This window comes from Corvus cornix, chromosome 5, assembly GCF_000738735.6.
Source record: "Corvus cornix cornix isolate S_Up_H32 chromosome 5, ASM73873v5, whole genome shotgun sequence".
Taxonomy (NCBI): Eukaryota; Metazoa; Chordata; class Aves; order Passeriformes; family Corvidae; genus Corvus; species Corvus cornix.
The window spans coordinates 4,776,753-4,800,680 of record NC_046335.1 but is presented as its reverse complement, the minus strand read 5'-3'; the positions used below and the strand labels follow the sequence as shown (position 1 = coordinate 4,800,680).

Genomic DNA, 23,928 nt, shown 5'->3' with positions numbered 1-23,928 from the left:
AGCCTGAATGGGCTGGAGACCAAAGACCTTGTTTTCCCAGAGAGTCACTCCAGGAACAGATACATTTCTGTGACACCCCAAATACCACTTGGCATCCCAAGAGATCTGTGCCCTTCTCCCCATCTCCTCCCCACCATGCATGAGAGGGAAGAGGCTCAGGACTCAAAGAGTCTCTTACTTTTTTCTTGCTGCAGTAGATCTGCCACTTCTTCTCTGCCGGCAGCGCAAACATGGCCTCTCTGTGCTTGTCCGTGAGGTCAAGTTCATCCTGGAAAGGGGAAAAGAAACACAAAACATGCAATGTGAGTACACAAATGGGTGATGGCACAGACACAATCCCCCAGACAAGCAGTGTAAATCAATGTGGGGCCACACCACAGTGCAGCAGCGACCCCGCAGCATCACCCCGGGACTCTTGATTTTTCAGGGCAATGACACCACTTTTCATCCTGCTCTTGATGACCTGCCCTGACTCTGGGCTGCCAAATTCCCTGCCTTGTCCCTCCCAGACATCTCCTCCATTGCTTTTAAAGGCTGTAAGTGTTTTGGAAAGGACACCCATGAAGCCATCACAGCTGCCCACAAGACTCACACTGAGAGCTTCAGGTGAGCAACCTCATCTAAGACACACACAGCAAAGAAAATTTCAAACAGGACCTTTCTTTTTTATCATTGTTGCTTCACTGGAGCACTTCACCCTGAGTGGTCCAGCCCATTTCCACTGCTGACACCCTCATATCAACAAAAACTGTAGGTGTTCTGGCTTTTGCTTTGTTTTCCTACAGCTAAAAATAGAAAGCTCTTTTCCTAATACCTACAGTTCACGAAGAGGTACATCCTCTCCATCAAAACTGGATCACGTACTGCCTGGTAGAGATAAAGCTGTTTACTGACTGAAGCTTTTATTGGTTTATCTGATGTTTTAAAGTACACATCCATTTTCGACTTGGAAGCTCGGTTAGCAGCGTGCCCTCCGCCGGGATGCCCGAGTATTATCAAAGCCTCATCGCTTCCTGGTGCTAGATGTAGGTCAAAGCTTTTATGAGGGAACTAAATAAAACATTCAGGCAGGGCTGGGAGGCTTGTTGCTAAAGCCAACATTGATCTTAGAACCATGGGTGTCTCTTAAAACCACTGATGACAATCCTCATGCTGGAAGGGTTTTGGGGCAGCAGTGAGACACTGGAGAGGCTGGAGAAGGTCACAGGAAAGCCCTGCCATGGCCTCCAGCCAACTCATCCCACATAGACAGTGGATTTAAGTAAGAGGATCCAATTAAAAATTACACACTTAATTCCAGCAACTAAAAAAACCCCATATGGAGACCTGTTAAAGCCTGAACAATAAATCAGCTAAAGCTGGCAGCTCCTGTACCCCAATCAAAGCCACATTTGGGGAAGGCTGAACAAGATGCGCCTGGCAAAAGATGGATGCCTGCATGAGCAAGCCCACAGGCAACCAAGAAATTCATCTGATCTAATTCAAGTTCATATTGCACCCAGTAGCCAAGGAAGGGAGCCTTCAGCTATCTTGTAACCCAAACCCAGGAGCCCTCCAGCACAACAACCATTGACAGAGGGCTGCTGGCAGTGCCAAGTATCTCAGAAAGGCTTATCTATCCACTGCAGGTATTGATTTCCCTTCTTGGTGAAATTACTCCTCAAAAGGAAAGGTGTTGTGGAGCTTTTTCTATTACATATTCATGGCGGAGGCTTTGCCTCTTCCCAGATTTTACCCTAAATCTTCAAACCACTGTGCTGCACAGAGCTCATGCTGATGGAGTTCTGGAAGCAGGCCCGGAAGACACCCTAACAACAGAAAGAACTATGCTGCTGCAACAGAGACTGGGGAAAAAGAGAGGACTGAGAAAGCCTGAGCCCAGTGTGAGACACATCTCATCCTCCTGCACCCAGGGAGGAGAACCCGGGCTGGGGACTTCTCCAACAAGTGCCATTCTCCAGCATTCCCATGTCCTTACAATTTGGGAGGTTAGAGATCCATATCAAGCAACCAACCTCCACCCCAGCCTTGGGCAAGTCTCACCCTTCCATGCCTCAAAATCAAATTGCACTTCACCGTTGTCTCCTCAGGCTATGAGCCAGTCAAATATCCAAGCTCTGCCTCAGCCCCAGTTCACAGAAATCACAGAATGGTTTGGGTTGGGAGAGACCTTAAAGATCATCTAGTTCCAACATCCCCCCCACCCACTAGACCAGGTTGCTCGGGGTCCCATACAAGCTGGCCTTGAACACTTTTTTGAACTTCTAAAGGTGGCCAACAGGATGACACCTACACAGGGACCTGGTTGCAATTCAGCTCACTGGAAAAGTAAATCTTGGAGTGTGGGGGAGGACAAAGGCCTCTTGATGAATATTTACCTCCATGGTGAGGGTTTGAGAGAGCACAGGAAAATGCCTCCAACTGTGACCCCACTTTCTGGCCACGTGAATCTTATAATCAGGCATGAAAGCACCAGCCACGCACATCCGCACTTAGGTCCTTAGAAAAATATTTACTGAAACTTTCAAAATACCCTACCCTAAAAAGACAACTTGTGCAAATGTGAAGACTTATTAACCAAGAGAAAAAAATCTAAACTGAGCTGAAGCCTAAGCAGGAGCAAGAAGGGACAAAGCAGAAGAACACATTAGGTGCTGGCACACGACAATGTGCAAACACATCCAAAAAAGGTGCAGAAACACTTCTGAGTCTCACACAGCACATTTCATTGTGCCCCAGCTCTAACACATTCAGTCATCACAGCCCTTCATCACTCAACAACACCTACCTAATGATATCTTGCAGGATGCTTGGGAGAGGTGTTTAAATAAATACTATGTGGCACCCAGTGAATATGAAAATCCTCATAATCAAAGAGTGACTAACGACTGTTATTCGGAGCCGTAACAGTGACTCAGCTGTGGAGAGTCAGGCCTTTGCTGGTTTTTACGTGTATGGGGGATTCCTGTAGCCAGCTCCAGCCCTTTGCTTAGGCTCACTGATGTGTATCTCAGTGCAGGCTGCTCAGAAACTGCCCTTTCCAACTCCAATAGATCAAGAAAGGAACAACACCTGTTTTCTGGGGCCTCATAGCCCACTGCAGAAATGCAGCTCCCACAAAGCCTTTAACAACCCACTGGAGTCGCAGCGCAGCAGAGAAGCCGTGCAGAAACTCACACCCATATGGGCCTTCAATTAATAATCACGAGCTTGATAATTAGGTGATGCTAACTGGCAATTCATTTTATGGGCCACTTGCAATCCACACACTCCCACCACAGCATGCAATGCTGGCAGCTGCTGAAGAGTGAGAAGACAACTGGTGAGTCGGTGTCCATCAGCCTCACAGCCCTCACCCCTCACTTCAGCCTCACCTTTCACAGCTCTGCCCCTTCCATCTGGCTGCCTCCCATGTCAGCATCTGCCAACTTCACTATTTTTAATACTGTTTTTGGAATCAGGTCAGTGGCACATAAAATAGCAGCCTCATTTTACTACCAAAAGGAAGTCTCTGCCCAGAGTGTTTTTACTGGAAAGAGATACGCTACTCTTAAATATTTATCCCGTACAGCTAAACTATTCACCTTTACATCAGGAAACATGTTTCCACATTAAATCTTCATTTGAATATGGTTTTAGAAAAAAACCTCATAGGGAAGCTTTGATTCTCAGTGTGTATTTTGCTATTTCTAGGAGGTACAACACTTCCGTGCCATTTGCTCTGCTGACAGCTCTCCATTCCAGCCAAGCAAACCTCGCCCCCTCTCTCTGAGCACAGCACGAGCCCTATTGTAGGTGAGATCTCACAGCATTCTCCTAAAGCTGCCTAAGAAACGTGCAGCTCAGCACATGCTGAGCACAGTCCCATGGGCCAAACAAGTGGTCCATACCTTTCCCTTGGAGGACACACAGCAGCACTCAGGAATAGATGCTCCCATGGCCTGCACCTCCCTGAGCAGGCAACCCAATGGTATGAGGAGCCCTCTGGTCAATCAAGGCCCTGGTCAAAGAGGGCCACCAGAGCCATTGCCCAGGGCCTTGTACAGATGGCTTCTTGAGTATCTCCAAGGAGGAAGATGCCACCACCTCTCCGGCTGGTAGCCACCGCTGTCTCCTACCACCTCCTGAAGGCAAAGCCAGACCAAGCCAAAAAGCCACTGGAAGAAATGTTTGACCCTCCCAGCAGGAACAGCATCAAGTCCAGCCCCAGACTTGCACGGTCCTCAGTGTAAACTCCCGTCCCTGAGACTTCACTCATGCCATGTTTCAATGAGCATCGTCCACAGATGGAAGCCACAGGCTCTAATGGGGGCAGCAGCCTGGACACAGCAGGATGTTGCAAATCTTTTGACTTCAGGAATGACCTCCAGGATGGGCTCCTGGAGCTGGGTGAGCCCATGTGCTGCCCACCCATGTCCACAAGACCCCAGCGTGACCACCATGGGCTTTTCCCCTACAACCCACAGGTCCCTCAGGCCATCAAACATTCTGCAAGAAGCAGGTTGGGAGTAGAGATTAAATAATGGACAACTCCCTATAGAGGGGTCTGCAACCCCAAAATATCCTTAGAGGTTGTAGAAAAAAAGATGAAAAGCCTTTAAGTCCAACGCACCTTTCTGCCTGATAAACTGTGTAAGAGTACTACATGGAGGACACTGGGGGCCACCCATTGCCATAACTGAAAAAATGATTATTTAAAATCTGCTGGTTTGTGCTGGGTTTGTATGTACATACATATGTATGTTTACAGAGAGATAGAAAAGCTTGTTTTGGGCAGGACCATAAAGATCAGCTAGTTTCAACCCATTCACCATGAGCACGGATGTCACCCACTAGACCAGGCTGCTCCAAGCCCCATCCAACCTGGCTTTGAACACTTCCACGGATGGGGCAGCCACAGCTTCTCTCTCTCTGGGTTTACATATACACACCTGTGTGCATATATATATATATATATATATATGTGTGTGTGTGTATATATATATATATACACACATGTACAGGAAGACATCACTGGATCAATAAATGACCAACATAATAAAGAGCAGATTAATTTACTCCTCATGGATGGATTCAGAGAGTTTAGAAACTTCTGTAAGCGAGGCTATAGCATGTAAAGATGAGATCTCTTGCATCATCAAACGAAGCATGAGAGATCCAAGACTGTTCCAAAAATGTTTTTAAAAATAGAAGGAAAAAGCGAAGTGTAAACTTTTTGGCAACATTTGGCATTAAGGGGTTCAGCATGGGAATTAAAAAGTCAATAAATAATGGCCTGTTGAAGCCTGCACCGCCTTCCTTTCTCAGGGGTCATATCGCTTTTTCACTCTCTTCCAGGCATTCTTCTCCAAGTTCATCAATTTGATTTATCCCAGAACACTGTGGTGTCAGGGGAAATGGCAATCAGCATTTTTCCCCCCATTCCTCATCTCATGTTTTTCCGCTGCCGGCCGGCACTGCCTGTGCAGCCAGAGCAGCAGCTGCCACTTCCACTGCCGGCCCTGCTGCCTTCAGCAAACCCCTGCCTCAGAACACACCTTACTCAGCTCATTATTTTCTTTTTAAGCTGTTTTCTTGGAAAAAAAGAGACATATTAATCCTTATTTGTGGCTATTACAACCACCCGCCTCCACACGCACCCTGAGCCGCGGGAGGAGCTCCTCTAGCTGCAGCTTTATTTAGGCAACTACAATTCTCAGTGTATGCAGATTTATCTCAGGGGTTTTTTTAAAAAGTCCTTTGTTTTTATTATCACTAATAAAAATGCCTCCTCCCCAGCACACTTCTTTTCAGCTACAGTACCCTGGGAGCTTAAAAACAACGCGTCAGACAAGCCAACCCCCTCTAATATTATCACTGTGTATTTTTAATTTCTCCATGACGACTTGCAGCTGCAATTACAGAACATGAACAAAAATCAACTATTCATATTTCTTAATGAATAAGCATAATAGATAAAAGATTATTATTCATTTTTCCTTTATCATGTAATGAATTTCCTGAATAAAGGAAATTGCTCACAGCAAGGGAATGAGTAGCAGCAACAAGGAATAACACTTCAAAGTGCTTATGCCTAGTTAACCTCCTCCCACAATGAATTTTTCGTCCTGGACTCAAAAAGACCCCAATCCACCCTGCTCAGTTATTGACCTGAACACACTGGACAAACATAAATAAAATATATATTCCTTCCTTCTTCTGCAGGAAAGATTATGGCCATCAACAGCTGATTTAGCCCTTCAATAAACTCCAGCTGCAGCTGATTCATGTTCCCATCAGTTCAAACATCTAACTGAGGCAGACAGCATGTAATGCTTTAATATTTTAATTCAATTAATTATTTTAATAGGCTGAAGGTTTCAGAGCTGCTCATATTTCAGTACCAGTGTATTTTAAGAGAGGTATGCACTTAATTTCTCCTTCTTTTTTATTTTCATATCTATATATATCTATAACCTTACATACACTTTTTTTTTAATGTTATTTATTGAGCTCGGCCTCCTGTGACCTTTTCACCGACCTCATCTGGAAAACCTTTCTCCCATTTTAATTAACCCAGGATCCTTTTCCAGCCTGAGTTATTGATCTACACCGCTTCACCCTGCAGAGCACTCTCAGATCTAGAAGCCCTGCAGGTGCATCACCAGCGCACTTTTTCCACACAATTGTACACACACCCTGAAAAAGCCACCAAAACATGTATCAGCCTATTATCTGCTACTGTGACAGCTCAAATGGATTCAATCCAATCAACCAGAGCTGGGGATGGCTGTCCTTTGGTGGGTGCACCTCCTACCATAATAAAGCCTAGAGCTGGCAAATAAGTCAGGCTTCAGACGTGGACCTCTCAGCTCTTTACAGAACCAAAGCAGCAGCAGCTCCCTTTTCAGTCAGATTTTACACTGCTTCTGCTGCTGGCATCCCAGGGAGCTGCTCAAGCTGGAAATCAAGCCAACAGGTCAAGTGTGGCTTCAGATGTCCCCTGCTGGGCAGGGATGCTCAGGTAGGAACACTGTGGGTGGTTGGTCTGGGGCTAAACCGTGCCAAGGTTTCCCCAGAAAATGCTCTGGGAAGGGTTTCAAAAAGGGGCTGGATGGAATTAGAGGCTACAAAGCCCCACACCAACTTGTACCTGAAAGTTTCCCAAGAGGTACCACTCTGGTTGTGGGACCTAAAGAATGCAGCCACGGTAAGCAGAAGCCAGCTATAGCCTGATGCTGATGGAGCAACAGAGGATGGAAATGGACTCCTGGGTGGGACAAGTCCTCATCCCCCACAGGCCTGGCTTTAGTCACACCTGGCATCCTAAAAGCATTTCTAAGAACTTGACTCAGGTGCAAAGCAGAGTCACCCCGAGAGGAGCTTACTTCTGACCAAGGATGGGTGAGACTTAGAGCAACCTGATCTGGTGGAAGGTGTCCCTGTCCATGGCAGGGGGGCTGGAATGAGATGATCTTTAACATCCCTTCCAACCCAAACCATTCTGGGATTTCTGGGATTTCAGGGTCTGACACCCAGCAAGATGTCATGTGCAAGCAGGCATCAGACTGGATTATAGATGTTGGGTGTGGTTAGGAAAGGGAAGCTGATCCTTGTAAATAAAGGTATTGATTTGAACACTGGAGTTCATGGGAATTAGGATCACTGGGCACTCAGGCAGGATCCTCCTGGCAGGGCTGTGAAAGCCTTGGCTGCCAAAAGCTGACCTTGGTGACGTTCCCACACTGAGGAACACCCAGACTCTGCCAACAAGAGAGACTACAGCAGTACGGAGCTTCCATTTGTATCTGCAAATGGATACAAGGCAGGCACAGGCTATTCCCAGCAGGAATGCTTCCAGCTGAGGATGGTGATAAAGTACAACTCATCTGCTGCTCAGTCCTGCTCACAACTCCAGCAACACCACCCAACCACTGAGCAGTCAGGAAGAACACTCCCCATCCAAAGAGACTGGTACCCTCCATGGTGACCTGTGCCAGAAACACTCAGAGCAAGTGCAAGCCAAAAACCTAAATGCCCCAGTTAAGGTCACCCATGCGTTGCTGAATGAGCTGCCCAGGCATCTCCCAGGGATGTGGCCTCCTCTTTTACGAAGTGCAAAGTGGAAAGCATTTAGCAGGTAGACCATATGATTTTTCCACTTCACCTGTACTTCTCCTGGAAACAAAGGGGTTCCTTATGTGCTCTCTGCCTTCAGCTGAGATTCACATTGTGCTGTAACATGGCTCCCTTGTAAAATCAGGGGTTGGGAGCAGCCTGTTTTTTGGGCAAGCCCCCACGCTGGTTTGTAGCAGTAACAGATACTGCAATTACAGGACTGTTTCAGCTGAAATACAGCGTTCCTCAGTGGATTGGTTCATTCAGGTCCAGGGAACACACGTAGGCAGAAAACCCTTATTTCCTGACTGAGTAGGTGTGTGACTTCTCTATCAGATGCTTACTTATCAAAAGGTACATTTTAGAGATTATCTGGGAGGGTGTTAACAACACGAGGTGATGAAAACAAGCGCCGTGAGCGCTGGGCTGGGATGAGAGCCTGGCAGGTCCAGATTGTTCAATCTGAAAAACTGAACCTGGGCAGCCTAGTAAGTGTCTGTATGGCACATGGATCCCTGCAGAGGGAATTTAAAAGCAGGTATTACCAATCATTTGGTTTTCCTTCTTAAAAGTGATTCATAAGCCAAGAGAGATCAGTTTTGGGAGACAGCAGTGGGATAGGGCCAGGAGTTCCACGCTGAGCATCTGGCTCTGGCTTGACTCTGCAGAAAGGGGTGGCTTGCCCAGGACACAAGGGCTGCTGCAATTGTAATTTTTTCCAGATACCAACCACATGCATTTCTTTGCAGATATAGGGGAAATGGCTTTGGTCACCATTCAGTGGTTCTCAAAATCCTGAAGTCCTTAATGCTGGAAGGACCAGGCAGCAAAATACGACAGCTGACCTGCAAGCATGAAATGCAAAGCTTGGCTTTGCAGCTGATCCCTCAGCTGCTACTTAAAAGCCGTGTTGTTTTGCAAAGCCCAAAACCTCATACTTTCTCCTTATTGGATTAGAAACCAGGGGGAAAAGCACATTACTGAAGTTCCTAAGTACAACTGGATATTGCTAGCAGTGAGTTCCCAACCCGGAGCTGTTACTGAAACCTAACAGCGCTCATGCTGATCACGCCACCATTTCTCCTCACGTTTATATACTCCCTGTTCAAGCAGTACATAAAATAGCCATCATCCCAGCATGCCAAGAGGAAGGGAAGGCACAGCTCCAAGGGACAGTTATGCATGAGGCATCCTACCCCAGCACTGCACATCATGAGCCACAGACCCACTGACCACCATGAAGCATTTCAAAGGCAACAGAACTAATGTCTGTGACAGGGGATACTATCTCCTAACTATCTCCTGACAGCATCCAGAGAGCAGCTTGGATGAAATGCATTAGTTGCCCCAAGTACAGCAAAAACAAATGCTGTGATAAATCTTATAAGCTGCCAGAGACCTTTTTATTGTTCCTCAGACTCACAAGTTTCCACTACTTCATAAAGCAGCAGGGACGGGATACAGCCGCCTTCCATGTGAGGGGAAGACTCAGGCAACATCCATGAGCAAAGGCCTGCACCCAATCCTGAGTCCGGGGGGCTGGGGACACTGCACAGCCACTCACCTCCCCAAATCCCAAAAAACTTGTCAGCTGCTGGAATCTGGGCAGAGGGACCCAGAGAAGGTTACCTGCTCTGGTTTCATGGGCTAAAAACGGGCTGCTGCACATCACAGGCGGGACGCAGGGCTGGATGGAGGTTGCTCTAATTTCTTCTGCATCACTAAGTCAGAAGTGAAAAGGCTGAGAAGCCCCATCAGGAGCAGTAAATGGAATTTCCTCAAAGCCTGGGGAAGACAAGCGTTGAGGAATGTCTGGGGCAGCATCTCCTCTGAACCCATCCCTCCACCAGCAGGGATGCAGGCTGGGAGCAGGGTGTGGGATCAGGGAGAGGCAGCATCTTGTGCTCCAGGGGCAAGCAAAGCCCCACCAGACTCAGCAGCTCCTCTGAGCATCTAAGCTATCTGAGGAGTCACTGGAGCATCACTCTCATTCTGCAGGGATGGAGATGCCACTGTGACCCACCCCACTGAGAAGAGAGACAGCCAGGAGTCCTGGGTCATGCTGGGGCTCCTCCTACCCTCTCCAAACCAAGCCATCCCAGCCCCCTGCCCAGTGCACGTCCTGCCAGGATGATGCACACCACCACACACAGAGCGTTTCATTACAAACCTCACAGTGACAAGGAGTGTTAAGCAGATATAAAGGACATCAGTCATTTACCCATCTGGTGGAAAGTCTAGTTGCTGGCGGAAAATAGAGAGGATTGTTATGGCAAGATCTACCATATGGCACCATTATGTGGAGCTTTGCAAGTGCTTTCTCTGAGCGTGCAAGCAAGATTTCGGCCTTTGAAGAAATGCTGCATTGTTAGCCTGGATACGCAGGAGCCTCTTGAAAGAAGCTGTGGCAGATGGCACAGCTTTGTTCTCTTGGTTCGCAGGCAGTTCGTGCAACCCCAGATTTCCTCCTCGCTGGGGCACAGTGATCAGTGATCCTCCTGATGTGTCCTACGGGAGGACTGATGGCTCCTGAAACTCCTTAAATCCGATGGATGCTGGCTGGCAGGTACCACACCTCTGCACGAGCCTCAAGAAGCAAACACCGCCGACCCAAGCTGGCCGGACATAGCGGTGTTGATGCACGGAAAGCTGCACAAAATCATAAAGCATTGTCCCAGCCAAAGGAGCTGCAAATCAGTAAATCTTGCTGAAATACTCTGCTTTTGTTTGTGCCTCTCTGCCAGCACCTGCTCCTCCCTGGGTGGCTGAGCCTGGCCGGAGCCCCGGCAGGACCGCGGACAAAGAAAAGCCTTTCAGACAGGGTCGGTGCCCGCTTGAGCGACATCCCAACAATGCTCCAACAAAACCCATTCAGACCAGGCTGGGGGAGAGGGAGAGAAAGGGAAAAGGCTCCTCTGGGAGGAAGCAGTGATCAGTCATTGACCACAGCAACAACATCTGCATCTGCCCTAAGCCAGGGAAAAGCCCCTGCCTGCTGCATATGGCTGGCTGGGACAGGGAGCATCATCCCTGCACAGTCTGGGATGAAGATCAGGCATTTCTTATTGCTGAAATAAAAAAAATTTTAAAAATCCCATTTCCCTGTTTTTTCTAATACAACTAAGTGAAAAACAGAATAAACACCTAACTATTTATCTATTCTATTTACCTATCCTAATTAAAATCCAAAGTGTCCATCTAACACAAAACAGGCTAAAAAAACAGACACCGAGAGAGAAGCCCAAGCCTTTAGCTGACCTTGGAGTCACAGCTGCTCCATGTCCCTCTGCATCTCAGGCCCTCATTCTCTGCTGCTGGCACGGGACAATCACCAATTTCTCATGCTACGGATGTTTCCTGTCTCAGATCAACAGGCACATTAAAAACACACGAAGCTCAGGGAATATTTTGCAGGATGGCTCCAAAGAGAAAGGGACTTTGCCCTTCGATGGGAGCAGCAGGCTGGGATCTGTGGAGCATGGATCCCACTCTGTGGTTTGTGTCTGTGGGAGGACTGTCCATCCCAGTGACCAAGCCAACTGCTGCAATGTCCCCAAAGATATCCCCCATCCCAGGCCTGAAATCCTCCATCCCTCCCACTCTGAGACCCTAGTGGGAACAAGCAGGGCAGAAAAGTCACGATCAGGCTGCAAGAGAAGAGCTGGCAAAGGACCAACTCCAGCTGGCAAAGCCTCCAGATCCCCTCCAACCCCTTTAACCTCCGTCAACCCAATGGGCTGAGACAGCCAAAGACTTTGGGGGGAGCCTTAGTCCCACAGAGCAGGCACAAGCCATCCCAGTGCGGATGGCCGAGCACGATGGCATCGGGCTCCCGCAGGCGTAAAGATCAGCCCAGCACCTCTGAGTGCCTTCTCTGTCTCTCTTCCAAATGTTACACAGTGGGTTTGTACAGGAACAGTGGGATACTTTCCAAACCATTTAACTAATGCTGAAATTTAATACCCGACACCAACAGGTTACCGAGAGCAAGAAGGAGCCGTTGTAAGAATGGGGGGAATTTGCAACTTCGCTCCCCTGAATGGCAATCTGCCTTCTTGTGCCCACAGGGCAGAGCTTGGCTTCCCCTTGCCTCCCAACCAGTGCTGGCTTGGGTTGAGATCTGCCTGATGGGTTTTTTGGGGAGCCAGGGGGTTGCAGCTGCTTGCAAAGGAGCACGGTGGGCACCCGCTGTCCCCCTCCCTGCATGACTTCAGTCCCCAGGGAGCCAGTGTGGCTCCTGCTGCCAGCATGCCCTGGAGCAGCAGCTGCCTCCGGGCCTTTTTTCTCACCCTTGGCTGGGGAAAAATAACTAAAAATCTCAACAGCATGCAGAAGGACTGAAGAGCAGGACAGCCACACCAGGTGTGCCTCAGGCTGGACTGGCTCCTGCCTCTTTGCACACAGAAGTTCCCTCGGGCACTGCCACTGCATGAAGCATCTGGATGAGTTTGGAGGAAATGTTTTGAAAATCCTGGGCTGAGGTGAGGTGCACAGATTTGGTGGGGGCTCCAGTACCTGAGCCTCCAGAAATACCTCCTTCAGCCCAACAAGCCTTTGGCTGGGGCATGGAGAAAGTGATCCATGGGAAAGAATTTCCCCAGGAAAACCTGATTTGGCCAAGTTATCAGTGGAGAATAAATTGGGACAGACACAGCCACTTCACCTGAACATACCCAATGTGACCCATGGCGTTTTGCAGGACTGCTGCAAGAAGAGTCCTGCTGCATGGACATTTCATCCCCACTGTGCTGTGTTGGTGTCCTGGTCTGCCACATCCTGCCCATGGAGAAGGCTGTCTGGGCAAAACCAGCTTTTATAATACAACCTGGAGCTTTCCTCCACCAAGAAGCCCGGCTCAACAGGTCCATGCTGCCTGGCATCTAATGGGATGTGTGCTATACCTTGAGGTGTGACTGACGAGTGTCACAATTTACAGCTCTCCCTGTGCATCCCAGCACTGTAGGAAAACCTCATTTCACTGCTGAATGATCTCAAAGTAAAACACCATCCAAAATACCACAACAAAATGTTTTTGCTTAGAGGAAATTAAAGCTTTCTTGGCTGTCAATTTTTTTCTTAATCCATGTTTCTCCAAGTTCTGGAACCAAAGGATAAAGAAAAAAGATCCTGACTTTCCAAATCTCAATGTAGCCCACACCTGATGCTTTCTGTGAAACTGAGTGCCCAGCAAGTAAAGTCACTTTGCACTTACGGGGGACATCCTGCTTTACCAGCTTGGACCCAACCCCCTGCTGTAAGAAATTAAGAGTTCCTAATCAGAGAGACCACCCCAAACTGGCAGGACTTCAGGGAGGAGCACAGCTCAGGGTTCAGCAACAGCAGCCTCCATTCATGCCTAAGTATGCCTGAAAACTCAAAACCAAGGCTGGAGAGACTGCAAAGAGGGCCTTGGGGGGAAAGAGGGAGAAACCTCAAAACTAAACTTGAAATGAAGAAGTATCCTACTTACCACCAGCTCGGTGAACATGGCATCCAGCTCCTCCACTGGCGGCATGGGCAGCGAGGGCTCCATGGTCTGCAGGGCGAAGCTGCTGTCATTGCGCAGCCGGTACGTGATCTCGGGGTGGTCGCTGCTGCGGAAGCAGCAGAAGATGAAGGAGATCCCCCGGCCGCTCCTCTTCCTCGGGGCCATGGCCACAATCCTCTGCGTGCCTCCCTCCTGGGCACTAGATCCTGCAGGGAAGAGAAGAGTGGAGGCTCGAGCAGCCGCCCCGCAGCGCTGCGCTCCCGTCCCGCGGTGGGAGGAGGAATCGAGCCACCCACGCGCTCGGCACGGAGGGGAAGAGCAGAGACGGTTTTCATGCCAAATATTTCTGCTCAGATTTGACGTTTACAGTCCTGGCAACCTTGACGACCACGCAAATTAAAAAGATGCATTTGCTTTGCCTCATGGCAGCGGCAGGGGTCACACCACTGTCCCCGTGGGATGAGGAGTCCTGGGCCCCCACCACTGTTGCCAATCCCAGCAAATCTGCACCAACCTCCCCATGCCATGGAAGCCAGGCCAGCCCCCCTCATACCCACACCTCATACCCCCTCATGCCAGGGGTATGGAAAATTCAGGAGACTGCTGCCAGAACAGCTGGATATGCTTGGGGCCACCAGGTCCCCGCCATGGGTAACTCAATCCTTGAAGACCTCATGTGTCTCAGGACATCCCGAGCTACAGACAGCAGCAGAGCTGAAAAAATATCCTGCACGCTTCCCCCAACTCTTAAATGTATTCCTAAACATCCACCAGCAACCCCTGGCAGGGCGGCTCTTTTTCATGGAAAGTTTTGCTTGGCTTTAATTAGATAAACCTTACTTGTAGCTCCAGTAAATATTTACAAGACGCGATTTCAGCTGATAAAAATCACACGGTGCCGGTAGCTCAGATTTTCCTAAGCAGTGCTGACGTTGGGCATTGCTCACACCGGCGGCTGCTTAGGTTTTGTTGATTTCTGAAACTCTTGGTTGGGAGCAAAGCTCAGGGCAGGAACCACATGCCCTGCCTGACTAATAACTGCAAGGACCAGGCAGGAACCACATGCCCTGCCTGACTAATAACTGCAAGGACCAGGCAAATGCTGCCCCAAAATTGGGACTCTCAAGTCAGCGACACAAGAGGAGGGTCACCTATGAGGAATGAAGAGTGTGGAGAAACACTCTAATGAGAAAAATCAACCAGCAAAGCAGGGAATTTTTGAAAGCCTAAACATTTGTCTTACAAAGTTACACACCCACATATTTTATCTCTGTGAAACAAGACACTGAGATGTTAAGAGACGGCAAAAACAGCCAAGGTTGAAATATGGATGACTCAGATTTATTAACAAAGCTATGAAGAGACTCGGGGAAAAAAGGTCAGCATTTGGAGAGGAGTGTCTGATCTCCCCAGAGCCTGCCATTCCCTCCAACTGTGGATTTATACAGCAGAATAAACAGCTGCTGTGCCCTGCGGAGAGCCAGGGCTGGGGTCAGACCTGAGGTCTGACCCTGCACCACCACGGCATGGCAAACACTGCCCTCTGAAAACAGGGACCTTGCAGAAAATTCAGGCTCTACCCACAGTTCTTTAGCAGAGAACCTGACCCTTGAAATGATCCCGACTGCACGTTTTTAGCACATGGTGTAATCATCTGCTGAACCACGAATGATGGGAAACAGCTATTGGATCTTCACGCAGGATAATCCCAGGCTGTGCAATTGCTCTGTGCCCAGCCTGAAGAGTCCCCCCTTCCTGAAGGGCCCCAAATCTCATTTCACATTTTTACATCTCGGATATAGAAATATGCAGCCACTGGAGGAATTTCAGCTGCCATGAAAGCTCTCTCATCACGGCTCCCCGGCAGCCAGCACCGCAGCAAATCCATTAGCAGCCTGCTGGCATCCCCTCGGTGTCAGCAGCATTTGGGGACCTGCTGAGGAGTTTCTCTCCTGAAGAAGGGAGGGAAACAAAAAGCCAAAGGCACAAAGATCTTGGCCTACTCCAGCATGGAAGAAAACACTGCGGGTTTGGGTTTTAAAGAGCCACAAGGAGCAGGGTGCAAAGGGAGATGCTGGTGGCCGCCCAGCGCTTTGTGCCTGGCACAGGAGCTCTGTCCCAACCCACTTATCCTCGGCCGTGCAAAGTTTGGTCACTTGGGTCATCCCAAGTCCATGGGTACAACCACACCATTCCCAGAACAGGGCCCAATCCTGCTCCTGCAGCTGGTCTGGAGCAAACAGACCCATTCTCCTCTTCCACAAGGCATTTTCCATCCCCTTTTCAACACCACGTCAACCTCGTCCTTGAAACCTGCTGCTACGTACAAGCTCTGACTTGGGCTTACCAAAACGTGTGGAAAGCTTTTATCAGAACAACACCTGCTCTTCAGAGATACGCACTCCTGACAATGTTTTATGAGGAGTCTGAATGACAGACCAAAAGGCAAGGTTTTCTTTTGGGGTTTAAAGCAGACAGCCATGCAGCAACCAAGACAAGGTACTTCTGAGCGGCTTCCAGCTCTGGAGCTACTGAGGTTCCTCATTCATCTATAAACAATTTAAAAAACCAAACCACCCTATAATGTAGACTGAGTGGGCTGTAGGTTATTAGCAACCAAGGCTAAAAAAAGGTTAGGGAGAGAATATGCTAGCTACCAGGCAAATAGCATTAAACCTTCAGAAGGCTGATGAATATTCATTGACATGATGGATCAAAATCAAAACACAGCTCCCCGGCAAGTTGTCGTGAGCTGCAGACAGCTCAGCTTGCATCGTCAGAACAAAGTCCAGCTACACAGCCTCCTCCTCCCCTGCAAATCCTGCAGAAATTGGTTATTCAAGAAGAAAAAACAGGAGCCCCTGGCAATCTGGAGGCTTGTGTTAAGGAGAACAGAAGGGACAAGTTCTAAGCTGCATCGTATGTTAAATGTCCTGCTCCCACCTCCTGCTTGTACCTTTGACCGCTAATTAGATCAATAAATTTAAGTCAGATTGTGATCTAATGGTGCCTTCTGGCCTCTGCTATCGAGCAGGACAGAATAAATTAAGCTTAATTGCCCCTGTATGTACAGAGCCAGGGAAGATAGGTTGGGAAGGGTCACTGAGGGAACTTGTAGCCAAGCCCAAATCTCAAGGCAGGACTGATGGGGCTGAATCACTCCCAAACAACTCTGTTTTCACAGAAACAAGGGTGGAAACGTGTGTGTGATGGGCTCAAACTGCAAACCTGGACTGAAGAGAAGAAGGAGAAGGAGCTTAGCCCACGTGTGCAACCAGGATGGATGGAGGAGGCCACGGGCTCAGTGATACAAAGACATGCAAGTTTAGTTCTCCCCAGCCCTAAAAAGAAAAGCATCAAGCCTACATCGCCCTGAGCAGTGCTTAAATGAAATCAGTCATTAAGGAGAAAATTGGACCCTGGTGTCGCTTCCGCCTTTGCTTTAAGGAAAGGAGAGCAGCAATTATCACTTGCATATTCAACAGCTTCCTCAGCAAGCTAAATTAAACTGCATGGAGCAACGAGCTGCCAAAGCCTGTCTGTGACCGATGCCCCAACCAGCTGGTTTGGAGCCAGCACCGGTATTGCAGCATTGCGGTCTGCAGCCTAAAAATACCCAACAAGGGCACAAACACATGCAAAGGAGCGCGCACGCTCCCCTTCACACCCGCCTCCTCCAAACCCACCCAGGAGCCAGGAGCTAAATCCTCAAATATGAATATTAGCTTGTTGTTTTCCTGGCTCTCCTCCCAAAGTGAGGATGCAAGATCCTGAGTGAGCTCTTCCTCTGAATGTGGAGCTTTATTCCAGCGCATTGCACAAGCAGGGAGTGTTTTTGATGCAAATGTAACAGCGCTCACTGACTGTCTCTGCCATGTCCTGACCAATTTCGGCATCTTGGGCCATGTCAAGCTTTGCCTGCCCTTACTCTGCAAGAGCTTCAGCACAGCCTGGGATGCTCCCAAACAATGGAAATATTCCAACTTTCATCCATCACTGCAAAGTGACCTCCTTGGCTGGTGGGGAAGCACTCAGCCTCAGCAAGGACTTTAGGAAGACACCATCGCTGTCACAAGTGTTAGAGCCAGGACCCCTTTTTACAGCACTTAGCAGGAATTTGGCATTCCACACACTGGACCCTGTACTTGTCCCACCCCACCACTGAGCAATGCTCGTTCTGCCTCGGGACTTCTCGCCATGAGTGCAACACCCAGCAGAGGGGGCACAGCGCAAGATACCTTGCACCATTTTTTAAAATTAACAATTTTTAAATGACTTTTCTTGCCATTATAAGTCACATCCAGACCTCCACAGCAATACAAACTGGATGCTCCCATAGCATTTTTCAGATCAGTTCTACGTTTGTGGCATCCCCCGAGAAGCATCAAAGCCTTTCCCAGGCACGTTTTGATTTTTCACTTTACAAAGCCAAGACAGTCAGCACCCTCCTTGCTTCCACTCACTAACCCAACCTCTTCTTGGGCTTGGTCCTGATTGTGAGCCCTTCAAAGTGTGTTCATGGTGCTCTGCCCATCTAGGAGGCAGCAGCACATCCCTCTCACGAGAGAGAAGTGCTGCTGCGTTTCGTATTTGCACCAAAGCTGGTGCAAGGAAACACTTTTTACTGAGAGGGGTCTAAGCATTCTTCAGTTTTAAAAATAAAAGGTTTGACACTGAGCCCTTGCATGGATGAAATGCTCAGATATAGGATGGCATTCCCCTGAGCAGGAATTCCCTCCAACACAGAAGCTTAAAGGATATGAGCCCATCACCAGCATCTCCACAGTGCTGAGCATGGTGCTGGTACCCCAGCACAGCTGCTCCTGTTTAAAGGAGAATGACTTTTTGGTCACAAACTCCCATGCTGGTTTCCAAAGCCCCCTTTCTCCAGCGTAAAGCTGTTTGAGGCACAGGCTGTACAGGGGAGCAATGTTTGTGTTTGGTGGAAATCAGTGCATATCGTCAGGAGGGGGCAAAAAGCCCAAAACATTCAGCTAAAAGGCTTTGAACTATTGATTGCCTTTTCTCCATCCATCTACACTCAAAACAGCAGCCCAAAAGGGGATGGGAACAGGACCCTTTCCATGATGCAGCTGCCAGGAGGAGCCTGACTCATCACTAGAGCATCACAAGAGCCGTGATTCTCTGTGTAAGCAAATCTCAAAGACTTGGGTTTCATGGATTTATAAATACACCCGCCAAATCCTGATTTACCCCCGATCCTCTTTCCTCTTCCCAGAAATCCTGTTAAACTCTATGAACCCAACAAAGAGTGTTTTGTGTCTCCATACCTTGCCTGGGCTACCTGAAGGCCACCAGCACACTGCCCCTGATGCCATGAGGAGCTGGCTGCAGCCACAAGCTCTCTGCTCACTCCAGCAAAGCCCCATCTGCCAGCATCATCAAAAACCCAGTGCTTGCCTAAAATGTGTCACCTCCTCTCTATTCTTTCCTTTTATTGTGGCATTTGTCACATCCTGAAGCATACAGCTGGGCCTGCTGTCTGGCAAGAAAACATTTTGTTCTGCTCAAGGGCAGATGAGCTTCGGGGGCTTGATGGCCACATCCAGGGTGCAGCAAGAAAAATTAGACCAGTTTATTCACAGAGAGTGAGGGAAAGACATAGTTTCACGAATTTGTAACATGCCAGAAAAGCCCTTCTTTTCCACCTTAAACTTACACCTATCAAAAGCAGAAAAAGTGTTGGGAGGGGCTTTGTTGTATGTGTCTGCATGGGGCTCCCACCTGCAGGTGTTGATGCTATTCAGGGAAAAGAGCAACAACCTCCATCGTGCTGTGAGAGTACCACAGCCTGGCTTGCCTGTCACCTCTCCAGCACACGAGTGAGGTCCCTGCCAAGGGAAGCACACACACTGCTGACTCTGTAATCCAGTTTTGGGGGGGAAGAGCGTGGTGCACAGCAGGGTGAGACGGGATCTGTCTTAACCCTCTCCAGCTGAAATCAATCCTCAGAGCAGCGCCGCTTGTTTGGCAAGCCAGCAAAAATCTGGAGCAGGGATGGTTGATGGCACGCTGCAGGACATCCATCCCAGGGCACGGAGACAAGCTTGGATCCAAGGAGAAGGCTGAGGGCTTGCAGCATCTATCTAACCCCACACAGCCCTTGATCCCCTGTGGTGCACGGCTCAGTGCACGTATTAATCTAACCAGAGAAGACGCTGCTGCAGCAAAACTTTGTTTAGTTTTTGAGGATTAAAAACCAAACCCTGCTGAAGTTTCCCAGCCATCTCGATGGTGAGCAGTGCAGTAACACTGGAGGTCACGAGTTCTCCACTAAAAGGGTAAACTTGATCAGTGAAAAGCTGAGCACCGGCGCCAGATCCTCCAAACCACTACAGACCACTTCTTACAGGAACTCCAGCAGATCAGTTAAGGCAAATACCACTTATTTCAGGAACAAGGACAACAACATGGAGCCACAGACAAGACCCACTTTGCAAACCTATATAAATATATATATTTCTTGATATTCACCAGGGTGCTGAATGACCCAATTTTACAGACACACACATCCCGTTTTCCCAGAAGCCAGGTGGATTCGTGGTCCTTTTTTCACAGAATCAAACCAAAAAAGTGGGGTGGGTTGGCAGTGGTGGGAGGAAGAAACAGTTTCCAAGTCACATACTGCTCCCTTAAATGTACTGCATCATTTGCATCCTGAAACCCAGGCACAACACTCGTCCAAGCCCAAGAGACTTTCCAGGAAGGCAGAGGGAGGCAGAGGTGGCGGGGGGCTCTCCAGGAAGGATGCTGGGGCATTCCCCTGACCTCCCTGTGTCCCAGCCCAGTTCTAAAAGGCAACACAGAAAAAAACCAGCAGAAAGGAAAGGCGGCACGAGGGGCCGCCCGCCCCGGTGCTCCCCTCACCCCGCTCTTGTTTTGGGGCGGCAGCTGTCGGCGCTGCATTGTGGTGGGGCTCAAAGGGGCAGAGACAGCCCTTTCAGAGCCGAGGTTACATGCAGGGAGGGATTAGCACCGACCCGGGGCTCTCCTGAAAGCCTGAAGCCTTGCAGGGAAGAGCCTCCCAGAATTTGTCCTTTGCCATTGGAACCTGGTCTCTCAGCCAGCCTTTGAGGGTGTCCGGGCTGAGTGATGCCAAGCCTTGTCCAGGCAGCCCTCAAGGACAAAACCAGTTAAGAGAGAGGGATGCAAGACCCACTGGGCAGCTCAGGGGGCTCCTACAGCCTCACTGAGCATTCCCGGGGGAGCACCCTCTTCCAGCCTGGCTCCATCCCTACCACCCAGCACAAGCACGAGCACCAATCCAGCCCCACTCCATTTCCATCGCTGGTTTTGGCCCCAGCTGGGGGAAAACTGCTCATTCAAAGCACAACACACCTCCAGAAGGTGTTAATACCAGCTGTAAAGCCCAGCCCAGATATCACAAATTCTGACTACTCCCCTTGACGATGCAAATGCTGTTAATACAAACTCAGCAGCCTGGCAAGCAGGGAGAGAGGAGTTGTATTTCCCACTGGAGGAGGAGATTTGTTTGCCAATTAGCCTTTTCCTGGAGAACAATAGTTCAATCAGCAACTTTCCTTTATTTTAATTCCTCCCTTTTTTCCATCCCTGCTCCTCCAATGAATATTTGGGCTGTGACTGTGATTTATCTTATGCAAACCCTCACTGCTGCACTTTCTATTTCACTGCTCCCCATTTCAGCAGTAATCCCCGGGGTGAGACGTGCTGAAGGCAGGCAGGTTTTTTCCCCTCTTTTAAAGCCTCTTAATTTGGCTTCACAAAGTGGAGTTTCCAAGTTGCTCAGCAGCAGATGCTTCCAGTCCATCAGGACAACAACATCTGCAATGGAGCCACCACCACGACAAGGCAACAAGGAGTTTGGGTGGTGTTTGGAGATTTTTAGCACTATCCATGCTTAAGGTGAGGCTGCTGGAACCCCAGGTGTTCAGGCATTTTGTGGTGTGCAGCAAGCTGGTTTCTTTCTCTCTCAAAATGGAAACGGGTGGGAGGCTGCTGTAAATAGGAGTCCTTCCCAGCAGGGACCCTGATGGCAAAATACCATTAAACTTCATCATTAAACTTCTAGCACAGAAGGTGCCCAGAGCAAACAAAACACACTTGTCAGATCTCTCAGCTGGCCTACCCATCTGCAATGCTGGTTTCCTGTTAAAGGTTTTTAAATTCTGATGTTAATCCAGAGTGATTTTTCCCCCTAAAGTACAAACCTGGGATTGAGAACTCCTTGATAAATACGTCTAATGGCAGAAAAGGCCCGCTGGCCACTTTTCCTTCCAGTATGACACTAATACCTCCATGCGCTCCAGCAGATGAACACCGAAAAACAATGCATGTGAGCTCACATCAGGCACAATGTGATCCCAACAGCTCCAACATGGTGCCTGCTCCCACCCTGGAGAAAAAACCTCCCAGCCTGGGAAAAAACTGCAACTTTTATCACATTTCACCGAAAGACTGTTTGAATTTAAACAAAAGAAAAAGAAAACAGGCGAACACAGCAAGTGAGATTAATGGGAAGGCTTGATCATAATTTTTTTATGTGGCTACAACACAATGTAGCTTCTGGCAAAAGCCCTGCTTTGACCAGGATGGATCTCAGGGCAACAAGACTCGATTTTCCAGGACAGCTGCTCAAACCCACCACCTGCAATTCAGAGGACCTGTCCTAATGTGGGCACGTGGTTTTAATTGCCTAATTATCTGGTCTCTCACCGAGGGGAGGAAGCCTTCAACACATCACTGCCAGGGATGAACCAGAGGAAGGTCCCCCTTCCCCAGCTGGAGATCCAGAGGGGAATGTCAGTCCAGTGGAGGTCCCGAGGGGAAGCATTTAAAAATCAATAGAGGCTATTTTAATGCTTAATCCAGGAAAGTATCAGCATCAGCAGAGTCAATACAAACTGAATTTAAACACACTGAGTACATGCACAGGATTGTTAGTTTTTCCTCTGTGCATTGATTTAACCAAATCCGGTTTTTCCCAGAGAGCTTGGAGTCCAAACAAGGCATCCACAGCATCTCTAGTACTTCAGACACCCTGCCTGCTTTCATCTCTATATACTGCTCAAAAAATGAGCCTCTCCACCCCACTTGAGCAAACATTTCAGTGAGGAAACCCCCTGGAAGGGCAGTATCACAGCAACAGTGGTCACATCCCTGCCAGGGCTACATATGGAAGTGGATTTTTCTACTTTGCAGGATTTCACACTACACCCAGCACAAATTGCAACACAAGCTTTCCATCCCTGTAGATATTTATACAATCATCTCCCTTTTCATTAAAAAAAAAAAAAAGCCTAGCAATTGCAAATAACCGCTTTAAAAAAGTGACCCAAGGGGATCCTCAGAGGCTCAGACACCCTGAGAGAACATAGCTACGTTTGATTTTTTTAAAGTTAAGTCTCATCTGCAGCAGGAGGGCAGACTGGGTGTTCATCTCTCTGGGATTCACCACACTTCAGACTTGCCCACAAGCACAGAGGCACCTTCCCCGAGGCCACTGCAGGCACGGCGTGGGCTCGGAGAGCCGCAGCATCACCCACTCCTGCTGGGCTGCAGCACCGAACCCTGACACCCACCCACTGCTCCCACACCACCACTTCACTCGCCTTCCTCAAACCAGTCCTGCCCCCTTCCAAGATGGTTTTGGCTGGACTGCTTAATTTTCTTTGGGGTTGTGCTGGGAACAGTGTTGCTACTGCAGAGATGATTTAGTTGTTGCTCTGCTGCGCTTGCACAGAGTCAAGGTCTTTTCTGCTCCTCACTCCATCAGTGAAGAAGCTGGGAGTGCACAAGGAGTTGGGAGGGAACAACTGACCCCAGCTGACCAAAGGGGTGTTCCAGAGCACATGGAGTCATGCTCAGCATGTAAGTCTGGGTGACACGTTTGGAGTGATGGCATTTTTACTTCTCCCCATCAACACCAGTCTGGTTTACCCACAATCCAAACCAATGGAGAACTTCACACTTGGAGGTGAGTCCTGGGGGTGGCTGGGTCTTCTAGAGCTCTTCACATATGCCACCTGGGCAAGGCTTCAGGTGCGCTGGTGATCAGTGACTTGTGGCATTCCTTCAAAGCTCCCCTCCTTGCATGGCTTCAGGGCAGTGCACCTGACTGACACCAGGTCCGCCCAGCTCTCAGGTGAGAAAATACATCCAAACACCCAGAAACACACTCCCATTCCTTCAGCAGCTTTTGAGACACCTCTCTCAGCAAAAGTGGCAACTGAGTTGGCTGGTAGAAGCCGCTCGGGTGCATCGTTGCATTCACCAGATTGTCAGGTCTTCCAACACAGCCCAGACAACACTGTGGATAACAAAGTGGGACCCAGCAACTCTAA

The 23,928-nt window shown here is 48.9% G+C and overlaps 1 protein-coding gene across 1 annotated transcript in view; it reads right to left on the bottom strand.

Annotated features, from left to right (window-relative positions):
• DAAM1 (dishevelled associated activator of morphogenesis 1) overlaps positions 1–23,928 on the bottom strand; it is a 90,311-nt gene that overhangs the window by 39,054 nt on the left and 27,329 nt on the right. The window contains 2 exon segments of the mRNA XM_039552523.1: positions 179–268; positions 13,568–13,791. Of these exon segments, the coding sequence (XP_039408457.1) occupies positions 179–268; positions 13,568–13,750 (273 nt within the window). The 5' untranslated portion in view covers positions 13,751–13,791.